The 11,681-nt window shown below is 36.2% G+C and overlaps 2 protein-coding genes across 3 annotated transcripts; both read left to right on the top strand.

The window, feature by feature from the left end:
- The first annotated feature begins 1,668 nt into the window (after positions 1-1,668).
- IleRS (Isoleucyl-tRNA synthetase) lies at positions 1,669-6,331 on the top strand. 2 transcript variants are annotated; one of them, XM_067760868.1, is made up of 7 exons: positions 1,669-1,787; positions 1,986-2,154; positions 2,226-2,844; positions 2,947-3,579; positions 3,634-4,484; positions 4,578-5,070; positions 5,296-6,331. In XM_067760868.1, the coding sequence occupies exons 2-7, from the start codon at positions 1,988-1,990 to the stop codon at positions 6,223-6,225; spliced, it is 3,693 nt and encodes a 1,230-aa protein (XP_067616969.1). In that variant the 5' UTR covers positions 1,669-1,787; positions 1,986-1,987; the 3' UTR covers positions 6,226-6,331. The 2 variants fall into 2 exon arrangements, with proteins under 2 accessions (XP_067616969.1, XP_067616970.1); XM_067760869.1 differs by having other exon boundaries at positions 1,756-1,883.
- Positions 6,332-8,658: 2,327 nt separating this feature from the next.
- LOC137243217 (phosphoglycerate mutase 2-like) lies at positions 8,659-9,774 on the top strand. Its single transcript, XM_067770641.1, has 2 exons — positions 8,659-9,454; positions 9,515-9,774. The coding sequence occupies exons 1-2, from the start codon at positions 8,689-8,691 to the stop codon at positions 9,679-9,681; spliced, it is 933 nt and encodes a 310-aa protein (XP_067626742.1). The 5' UTR covers positions 8,659-8,688; the 3' UTR covers positions 9,682-9,774.
- The last annotated feature ends 1,907 nt before the right edge of the window (positions 9,775-11,681 follow it).

Below are 11,681 nucleotides of genomic sequence, written 5' to 3' on the forward strand. Positions count from 1 at the left end.
GACCAATTTTCGACATGAAGAATAAATGGCATAAACAGTCTTAAACGAGTAGAAAATATAGTAACGCGCCGGACGCCGCCGCCGCCGCGCCGATATTTTTGACTTTCGGCGGCGGCGGCGTATATCTCTACTATGTAGAGTAAAATCTATAGATTTCGTTCAATTAAAATTAACTTTTTATCTAATTAAAAAGGCATTCATGTATAAAAAACATTAATAATATGTAACATTAAAATTGAATTTGTATAAAATAACGGAGCTACAAAACAAGACTTTAAACTTTGTATAATGGAGGAAATATGCTGCATGAAATAACGGAGCTACGAAACTGTAAAAAGAACAGTAATGGTTAATCACACCATTACGTTACCACCCACGTTCTACTTAACATTAAAATCGAAAGTTAAAATAAATACATAAAATACTACTAAAAAAAAAAATTAGTAACCTAGATAAATAAAACAGTTATGGACAACATTTAATGCAAAATCTTTGCATGAAGCTACATGGATAATCAAAAGAGATATATCTATTACACTGGAACTTTTTAAATTGTATATGAATACAACTTGACATGAGACATTAACTATAAATTGGAAAAATATTAACTAAATTGGACAAAAGAACAAAGATTGGATACGATAAAATTTTGTGACAATATATACATACATATATATACATACAAAATAGAAATTCACATAATACATAATTAAATGTACGGTTATGTACACACATTCACATTTTACATATAATTGCTACGCTATATAAACCTAATATGAAGAAACGCATAACCAGAATGAATATAAATTCATTAAAATATAACACCTGATACGACGAAAATTCATTTACAAAAATAAGATTATGTAAATATTGGCAAAAAATCATAACATAACAACTATAACAAGTGCATTACAGTACCCTGTCTGGTTTCAACTTCACAATTAAACAAATTTATACAATTGGAATTACAACTTTACAATTAAAAAATTAATAATCTACATAAAGAAAACAAGTCACCACTGGGAATTACCCAAAACGCTGAATTATTTAACAAATCAACATGACACATGATGACTAAATTAGTATTTCTATGACAATGGGAGGATGTCTGAGGCCACTGGCTTGGGCATGATGGGGGTATCACTTGCTGGATGGGAGTGAGATTATAATACTGACATAAAAATATAATTGTAACGAAGAATTACAAATCTTGAAAAAGCACATGGCAACAAGCCATATATTTAACAATTACAATATTTTTACCAATTACAAGGAAAAAATGTTTGCTACGGGTTTTTACTTTGCGACATGTGTTAGGTGCTTAGGCACGTCTAAATGTTGCAAGTATATTACCCTTATACGTTTGTTAACCTGGCGGTTTAAGAGGCAATTTAAGGGTCCTCTTGCCATTTATTGGAATTGGAAGATTCAATTCCCAAAACCGGAAAAAAAATATTCGGTACACCCTGTGCTGTGGCTAGTTATTTACCCACTGCCGCTAGATGGGTCTCCTAAGCATTATCTGCGAGGACATGCTTTGTTTTTACGCGCAAACGTGTAAAAAACACTACTATTACCAAATTGCAATCGCAGCAGTGACGTCGCGTCGCTTGAAATTTACGTACCTTTAAATAGCACTGCTGTATATGTGTTTGGAGCATAAGATAGCCATATGTAGTTGGAATTCTGGAAGAGCCCAAGTAAATACCGGCGAGCGCACAAAATTACGGAACATACCCATATATTTCTCCATTGGTTTATTTGTGTTTATAGGAGCGATTTTTCAAGTAAATCTCAGCTTTTTGTGTTTAATGTTTTAAAATTAGCACTGCTATAATTATTATTAAATACAAAATACTTTATTTACTATCGTTTTGACTTTTGTAAGGTTCCTGATGAAATCACAATTGCGGACTCAACATATTTGAAATTCCGGTTGTGCACATGTGCTAATACTTGGTTCAATTGTTTTTTTTTTTTTTTAGTTATGGTTATGGTGCATAATACGTGTCTTCCAAGCCAAATTAGTAGAGAAGATGTTTGCCGGGTGCCGGAAACAATCAACTTTACTGCCGAAGAGGAAAAAACTTTGGAAACATGGCGCATTAATAAAATCTTCGAGAAATGCATGCAATTGTCTAAGGATAAACCGAAGTAAGTGCAATATGATTAACAAATTAAATAAGTTATATTGAGTGAGTAATGTATGCACTTATTCACTGAAGATACACATTCTATGATGGCCCACCTTTTGCTACTGGCCTACCGCATTATGGACATATATTAGCCGGTACTATTAAGGATATTGTAACACGTTATGCATACCAACAAGGGTATCATGTTGATAGACGCTTTGGATGGGATTGTCATGGTTTACCGGTTGAGTTTGAAATTGATAAGCTCTTAAATATACGAGGTCCCGAAGATGTAGCAAAAATGGGAATTGTAGCTTATAATTCGGAGTGCAGAAAAATTGTTATGAGGTATGCCAAGGAATGGGAAGAAATAGTCACGCGGATGGGTCGTTGGATTGATTTTCGTAATGATTATAAAACACTTTATCCATGGTATATGGAGACTATTTGGTGGGTTTTCAAACAGCTTTATGACAAAGGTTTAGTATATCAAGGAGTTAAAGTGATGCCATATTCAACGGCTTGCACAACTGCGCTCTCCAACTTCGAATCCGGACAAAATTATAAGGAAGTTGTTGATCCATGCGTTGTAGTGGCCTTAAAAGCGGTGAATTTGGAAAACACATACTTTCTCATATGGACAACAACTCCGTGGACACTACCATCAAATTATGCATGCGCTGTTAATGCCAATATGATATACGTTAAGGTAGGTTTACGGTAAAGTTTTTACATAAAATAATGCATTATGTATATTTATAAATGTCAAAAAAATTAAATGTTTAAATAAATTATAAAATATATATTTAAGGTGCTCGATAAAGCAACAAATCGTTTTTATGTGTTGGCCGAATGCCGTTTAAGTTATGTTTATAAAAATGAGAGTGAATACGAAATTGTGGACAAATTTCCTGGAAAAAAACTTGCTAATCAATCTTACGAGCCCATCTTTCAATACTTCGTGGAACAAGGCAAGAGTGCTAATGCTTTTCGCATACTAGTAGATGATTATGTTACAGAGGACTCTGGTACCGGTATTGTACATAATGCTCCCTATTTTGGCGAGGACGATTATCGCGTTTGTTTTAACGCCGGCATTATTACAAAGTCCAGCACTGTGATTTGCCCATTAGATGAATCTGGCCGTTTTAGAAACGAGGTTACAGATTTCGCTGGTTTATATGTTAAAGATGCTGATAAAAAAATTATAGCTAAACTTAAAGAGGCTGGAAACATTGTATCGGTGGGACAGGTTAAGCATAGTTATCCATTTTGTTGGCGTTCCGATACACCCTTGATATATAAAGCTGTACCATCTTGGTTCGTACGTGTAGAACACATGTCAAATAATTTGTTAGCATGTAGCTCACAAACCTATTGGGTACCAGAATTTGTACGTGATAAACGTTTTGGGAATTGGTTAAAAGAAGCGCGTGATTGGGCTGTAAGTATGTATTCAATATATTTGCATTAAATTTACTAATACTTTTACATTTAGATAAGCCGCAATCGTTATTGGGGTACACCAATACCTATATGGCGTTCACCATCTGGTGATGAGACTATCTGTATTGGTAGTATTAAACAATTGGAAGAACTGTCGTGCAAGAAAATTACTGATCTACATCGTGAGGCCGTAGATGAAATTGAAATCCCATCTGCTATACCTGGCAATGCACCACTTAAACGTATTAGCCCTGTTTTTGATTGTTGGTTTGAATCCGGTTCTATGCCTTTTGCACAACAACATTTTCCATTTGAAAATGAAAAAGATTTTATGAATAATTTTCCAGCTGATTTTATTGCTGAAGGCATTGATCAGACACGTGGTTGGTTCTACACATTACTAGTCATTTCGACAGCTTTATTCAATAAGGCACCATTTAAAAATTTGATTGCTAATGGACTTGTTTTGGCTTCAGATGGCCAGAAAATGTCAAAACGTAAGAAAAACTATCCAGATCCGATGGAGGTGGTGTGTAAATATGGTGCTGACGCACTACGTTTATATTTGATTAACTCGCCAGTTGTACGAGCTGAGAATTTACGTTTTAAAGAGGAGGGTGTACGAGATATAATCAAGGATGTATTTTTACCATGGTATAATGCTTATAGATTTTTATTGCAAAATATTGCGCGTTTTGAAAAAGAGGACCTCTCAGATGGACATCTGTATATGTATGATAAAAAAAGGCATTTCGATAATATCGAAGAATCATCTGTACTTGATATCTGGATAATTTCATTTAAAGAGTCCTTAGTCGATTTTCTGGCCAAGGAAATGAAACAATACCGCTTGTATACTGTGGTGCCACGGCTGACCAAATTTATAGACCAATTGACAAACTGGTAGGTACTAGGAGGTCGTTAATATGGAATCAACCATACATACGATCCAATTTATAAAATGATAATAATTTATAAATTAATTTATAATTACAGGTACGTACGTTTAAATCGTCGTCGTATAAAAGGTGAATTGGGCAAGCAGGAATGCATACAATCATTGGATACATTATACGATGTACTTTATTCAATGGTTAAAATGATGGCACCATTTACACCCTTCCTCTCTGAATATATATACCAGCGTTTGGTACTTTTCCAATCGAATGGTGCTATTGAAAACGCATCATCGGTTCATTTTCAATTTATGCCTGTTTGCAATCGCAGTCTCATACGCAAAGATATTGAAAAATCTGTAGCATTAATGCAATCAGTTGTTGAACTGGGTCGTGTAATGCGTGATCGACGTACTTTACCTATAAAATATCCTGTTTCTGAAATTATTGTCATACATAAAGATACGACTTGCTTGACTGCTATTAAAAGTTTAGAAGCATTTATATTAAGTGAATTGAATGTAAGAAAATTAACCCTGAGCTCAGATAAGGAGAAATATGGCATAACACTGCGTGCTGAACCGGATCACAAGGTAATTTCGTGTAATTTCAATCCGGTTTTTTTTTTATTTATTGAAGAAACATTATCGGCTTTTTTTTTTATTTATCGCTTATATTATTTGTTTGCCTGTAACCGACTCCTTCAATGATTGATTTCACACGGAATAACCAATTTATTAATTGAGACAATACTTAAAGTGTATATAATAAAACTGTTTTAACGTTTAAAACTGTAATTAACGTTTTCTCCAATTTAGATACTAGGCCAGCGTTTAAAGGGCGATTTTAAGTCTATTATGGCCGCAATTAAGTCCCTCAATGATGATGATATACAAAAACATTTATCAAATGGACACTTCAATATACTTGGTCAACGTATTGAACTTGAGGAAGTACGCGTAATATATTGTGTTTCAGATAAGACTGGCACAAATTTAGAGGCACATAGTGACAACGAGGTGCTTGTGCTTATGGATATGACCCCCAATGATGAATTACTGGAAGAAGGTCTAGCGCGAGAAGTTATAAATCGTATACAAAAACTTAAGAAAAAAGCTCAACTTATACCAACTGATCCGGTGACGATCTTTTATCGGTTAATCGATTCGAATAAAGAGGAATCAAAGCAGTTGATTAAAATTATTGGTAAATATCAAGATATGATAAAAACTGCCATAAAATCAGAAATATTCATCTATACGCCTCAGAATATTGGTAAAAAGCGTAAAATCATTGTGGAAAATACGGATATAAAAGGCGTGGTTGTTGAGCTAACCATTTGCTCTAACGAAGAAATTGATTTGCCCAATTTGAAATGGGTCAATATCATTTTAGCAAATGATATTAACCCAAGATTTGGTGTGGGTAGAAAGGCGTGCTTGTTTTTGGAAAATTGGAAAACAAAAGATTTCATTAGTTTGTCTCAGCTATACAGCGAAGTGAATACCATTTTTGGTCTTTACGGTTTAAATTATAGCATCTTTCTTATGAATAACAAAAAACAGATTGAAGCCTCTGATATGAATGCTTTATTGGATGGTAAAACATTACTCGTTACACATGCTTTTAACGAAATTGATGCAAAGATGTATGAAAACTCATCGAACGTACCATTTTGTAAGTTCGAAAAGACGAAATTGGGAAATTATGTGTTTACGGAAAATCCCCAAGGCAATCCTTTACTTTAAATGTATTTACATGTAGTTAAGATAACACTTTAACTTATTTTGTTACACAAATGAAAACTACAAAATTTGAAAAATTAAACAAAAAAATAACGGACAGAAAAATAAAGTTTTGCTGGGTTAATTAAAACATTTTATTAAACAACGTTCTATCCTAAAACTCGTTTTAAACCGTTCTTAAATTTGCATAACTCATTCTAAGTCTTATTCGCCGAGTATGATAGAAAAGTTATTGTAGCGTGATATTCCTGGTTCAAATCCCGGGAAAGGCAACATCAAATACTTCCAACCGGGGTGGCCCCTCTGCAGTGTTTGGAAAATTCAAACTTGTACGTTCCCCGTTTTGTAGGAGAAATTTAAAAAGTAGCAAGTATTTTTTTTTTTGTTTTTTTTTTTTTATGTTGAAACTGCTGTGTTGCCGTAACCTCATTCGAGACTGTTGCGGTCTTTCAGTGAGTTTTACAGCTCCGGCTCACGCTCAATTCTCACGGGAATGCTCTGGATCATTGAGAGACTTGAGAAGCAGATGTCGTGAAATTTTCGCACACGTGAGATGTGATCGGCAGATGTCGCCGCTGTTTTTCATTTAACTCATACGGCGAAAGGCTAAGCAGCGACATCTATTTTTGAAAAAGTAGGTATATTAAAGGCCGTGTTGCCAACCTAAAAAGAAGTAACTAACAAATTATCTGGCTCACAAATAGAACCAGACTTTTATCTGGCTCAAATCGTTGTTGTTGCATTTACATGCAAAATTATTTATCTGGCTCAGGATTTTGCCACCGGATGATAGCTTGTGAGGGACTTTATCTATCTGGGTGCAGGGGAAACAGTGTTACCTTAGAACTAGACCGGATAATAACTCTTATCAACAAATGCTTTTTTGGGCTGAACAGGTAATCGAAAAGTAAATTCCTCTCTCGACAAAAAAACCCCTATATTCCTGTCTTGATTTATGGCTTGGAATCATGGACGGTGTCGAAGTAAGATGAGATGAACCTTGATGTGTTGGACAGAAAAGTTTTTCGGATGATTTATGGCGCCTACCGTGATGAGAAGGAATTTAGAATTCATTAGAATCAATTTAGATGTCTCTAAAGGATATCCAGAATGCCGCACAACACGCACAGCCGCATAGCAGGAGCAATGTCGAGTACTTTTTTCGGAAGCATTAAGATGATCCACGTTAGTATAGTAAGCAAGTGTACAACATACCTTGGTTGATGCGACTTTCCTGGATGTTTAGGGCTTCGCAACGACAACCCTCGGACGGAGGCCACACCGGCACAAGGAATGCGACAGCCCATGATAGAGGACACTTTTTGTAAACTGCTAAAGTTCATTAGACATTTCCATCATACGCGCAGGACTCATAAACTGCGTTGTCTAGGGACTGTTGCTAACAATTCCATTCGACTGCCTACTCATGATTCCTAGATAGACTGATCCGATTTCATAACCTCCGATTGCCGTAAGAAAAAAAAATTGGATGGCTTCCAAACATATACGGAGCACGCCTTTGTTGATCTCCTCATTCCTACTGAAGTCCGATAGGAGTGGGTTTCACAAAATCTTCGATTCTACATCGGCTCGCATCTTCTTGTAACGATAAGAAGATCGCTGTAGGTTTTGGGGAGTTTTATCGGTGTTGAGCGGGTTAGGGGGTCAGAATATATCCGCGGTAGGTATGCCTATTGTAAGAAGCGACCAAAATACCAGATTCAAGGGGCTGTGTAGCGCAGCCCTTCAGGTTGCCAGCGCAATATAAAGGTTCTCCAAACCCAATTGTCACCCTCACCTATCCGCGGCGAATCCTGTTTCACTAACAGACAAGGCTCTGGCGACCCCAAGCTCCTCATGGAACTTGTGGGTGGGTAGGGAGGGGATGGCCTGAAGGATTAATGTGGCCACATAAATCGTTCCCGAGATGGTCGGGCTAGCACCTTAATGGTGCTGTGGTACCGGAGCGTAACGGATCTGTATCCGGCAAAGGACCATCACATCGATAACACTACCCAAAGCCTTCGGGGAGCAACCTTATCGCTACAACAACAACAACATAGAATTCTGGAAATTTTCCAGCTAACGCTGCAGCCCTTGCGAGAGGACGTGAGTTTGTGCGGCAGAAAGACGCCCTAATCAGAAATGCGGAGAATGATTACCTTTCGGAACACAAAGGAGCCAAATGGGAAGAGCATCCTCAAAACTGCAACCTCTCTGCTGGTGAATTCTGGTCAACCGTGAAAGCCCTGTAAATACGCCAAAGCATAACGACATGAAATCGATGGGATCGTTCCCAAAATGGTTGGACTTGTTACCGAATCTATCAACAACAAGAACAACGTTGAAGCCGGCCGTAAAAAATACTGGTTTTTTAGATCTTTGACTTCAAAAATTTACCACAGGACTGTCGAAAAAATCAGCTGTTAGCTGAACTGGGGATTTTTTGATTTTATTTCGCACAGTATGGCATTGCGGTTGAACTTTTTTACCAAATTTGGACATGCTTTCATCCGGCAATTTTGCTCATCTGCAGGATCCTGTTATGCCTGCATACCACGGAAGCGTTGGGATCCCGCGCAAAAATTCAAAAATGTGCGACAATCGCACGTGACAAGGGTGACAAGTAAAAATGTTGGAAAATATAAAATTGTCATGATACGTCATGGTGAATCGGAATGGAATCAAAAGAATCAGTTTTGTGGTTGGTACGATGCAGCACTGACTGAGAAGGGTTTGCAAGAAGCCAAAATAGCGGGAAAAACATTGAAGGAAAGTAATTATAAATTTGATATAGCACACACATCCGTGCTTTGCCGGGCTATCATTACATTGGACGTGATTTTGAAAGAAATCGAACAAACGAACATACCAATTTGCAAGACATGGCGTTTGAATGAGCGACACTATGGAGGCCTCACTGGTTTCAATAAGTCCGAGACTGCTGCCAAGTATGGTGAAGATCAAGTAAAAATATGGCGTAGAAGTTTTGCTACACCCCCTCCACCAATGGAGAAGAATCATAAATACTATGATATCATTGTTAATGATCCCCGTTATGCTGATGGTCCATGTAAGGATGAATTTCCAATGTTTGAATCTCTTAAATTAACAATTGAGCGAACTTTGCCGTATTGGAATGAAACGATTGTACCACAAATAAAAGAGGGCAAATCAATTATTATCGCGGCCCATGGTAATAGCTTGCGGGGTATAGTGAAACATTTGGATGGTAAGTGAATAAAAAATTCGTGCTTTGAGTATTCTACTTGTCATCCACCACATTATTTAGATGTATCCGAAGATCAAATTATGACACTGAACCTGCCAACCGGGATACCATTTGTCTACGAATTGGACGATTGTTTGAGACCAGTCGTATCTATGAAGTTTCTAGGTGATGAGGAAACTGTGCGGAAAGCGATGGAATCAGTTGCTGCGCAGGGAAAGGCTAAATAGATTTGCTAAAAAAGGGAAAAGCAATAGAAAGCAATGGTTTTTTGTATACAAAATTTTATCCTCCATATTAAAATTTACGTGATAAACCTTTAATGAATGAGTACACATTTTTTAATGCGAAGCAATCGATTTTTTTGATGATAATATTTTGTTGTTGTTGTCGTGGCGATTAAGGCACTCCCCGGAGGTTTTTGGGCGTTATCGATGTTGATGGTCCTTTGCCGATCACCCGACCATTTCGGGAAAGGTTTAGTATGACCATATAAAACATTCTAGGCCATTCTGCCCTCCCACCCCGTAGATCCATGAGGAACTTGAGGTCGCTAGAGCTTCCCTTGAATCATTTGGGTATTCTAGTCGTTTCTTACGACAGGCGTACCTGCCGCAGGTATATCCTAAGCCCCCTAACCGCTAGGGTTAAGAAGGATTTTTTTTTTGTTATTTAAGTTACTTCATTGCGCGTATATAAAATACCGATGAAGGTCGAATCAGTTCGAATTATTTGGCCAGCTCGAAAGCTAAAACGCCAACGCCAATTCTTCAGTGTACTTTGATAATAGTTCCAATTTACTTCGTTTAAGGAACTAGCGTTGGTATTGTACATTTTGTCACCACCCTACAAAAAGTGTTGGATTATGTGTTCCATTTTCTTCATGTTGGAGTACTCTAACAATACTCCCATAGTGTACAAGTACAAGTGTGCTGAATTCTTTCTGACAGGCACTCGCTTAAGTGGGCAGACCGGGAAAATCTGGGTTGCCATTGTTGTTTCGGTTAAAAAGGTCAATTAGGGTTCTGTGCAGAGACGTAAGATTGAAACAGGGTTTATGTAGTCACAAAAGTGTTGCTCCTGTTCCACAGCATTTTAATTTTATATCATGGCGAAAAGTGTTCAGTTCAGAGTTATTGATTTTCATTAAAAGTTTAATTTATTACGGAGGGTTGCTCCTATAATTGTAAAAAGCAGAGAAAACGTAGAGTTTTTCAAATTATCGTGAAAAACTTTTTAATTTGAATTTCTGTAGCCAAGTTCACTATGAAAAACTGAAAAATGTACACTTATTGAAAACTCATTTGCACACACAATTTACACTTTGAATTTAATTGTGTTTTTATGCACAAAATTTTGAAACTAAAAACGAAATTTTCATTTGTCAGAAAAAATAAACAAAAAACTGCCTAATGTCAAAAAACCCTATCGAAATACAAACTGGCTTGTTTGTTTTTAATGAACCAACGTTGAATTTCTCTTGTATTTCGTTAGTTTTTTCAAATATAGTTCACATACTTTCACCAGTATTGAAACCTTATTGGCTCCCTCGACAAAAATATATGAGAAAATACAAGAAAAATACATAGAAAATAAAGTAGCGTCATATAGGAGTTTGATTTGTTTGCAATTACAGCATTATTATATTTGCAGGAGGCTTTCACAGCTACAAAAATTAAGGCGGATTTAAACAGACGCTTTGGTTGTATTGCATTCATTAATTCATCTGTCGGGCGAAGTATCGAAAAATTTACATAAATGCTTTGGTTGCGTGCTTACGCTAAACTATATTTCAAAAAACTAACGAAATACAAGAAAAATACAACCTTTCATTAAAAACAAACGAGCCAGTTTGTTTTTCGACAGGTTTTTTTTTGACATTCGGCCGTTTTTTCTTTATTTTTTTCAGACAAATGAAAGTTTTTTTTTAGTTTGGAAATTTGGTGCGTAAAAACACAATTAGAATCAAGTTTCTTGTGAAAAAAGTGAACCATTAGAGAAAGAAATAATTTGCGCGTGTTATTTGCATTGTTTTATTGTTAAAAATGTTAATGTAAAGATAAAATGTAAAACATAAACAAAAACATGACAAACTCGCTAATTATGGGGGAATAGTAGCCTCGCTTTTTCATGATAGAAATTTTTTTTTTGTTTTGAAGTTCCGATAAAGTTTCGTTAGTTTTTTTAGCTTGAAATCCAAGCAAAAATAAAGTAGTGTCATATATGCTTT

Source organism: Eurosta solidaginis, chromosome 1 (assembly GCF_040869045.1).
Source record: "Eurosta solidaginis isolate ZX-2024a chromosome 1, ASM4086904v1, whole genome shotgun sequence".
NCBI classification, from domain to species: domain Eukaryota; kingdom Metazoa; phylum Arthropoda; class Insecta; order Diptera; family Tephritidae; genus Eurosta; species Eurosta solidaginis.

Bases quoted from the DNA above. Each gene is read 5' to 3' on its own strand.
- IleRS (XM_067760868.1), top strand. From the start codon at position 1,988: ATGGTTATGGTGCATAATACGTGTCTTCCAAGCCAAATTAGTAGAGAA. The intron at 4,485-4,577 runs GTAGGTACTAGG...TTATAATTACAG, and splicing joins ATAGACCAATTGACAAACTG to GTACGTACGTTTAAATCGTC. The intron at 5,071-5,295 runs GTAATTTCGTGT...TCTCCAATTTAG, and splicing joins GTGCTGAACCGGATCACAAG to ATACTAGGCCAGCGTTTAAA.
- LOC137243217 (XM_067770641.1), top strand. From the start codon at position 8,689: ATGGCATTGCGGTTGAACTTTTTTACCAAATTTGGACATGCTTTCATC. The intron at 9,455-9,514 runs GTAAGTGAATAA...CACATTATTTAG, and splicing joins TATAGTGAAACATTTGGATG to ATGTATCCGAAGATCAAATT.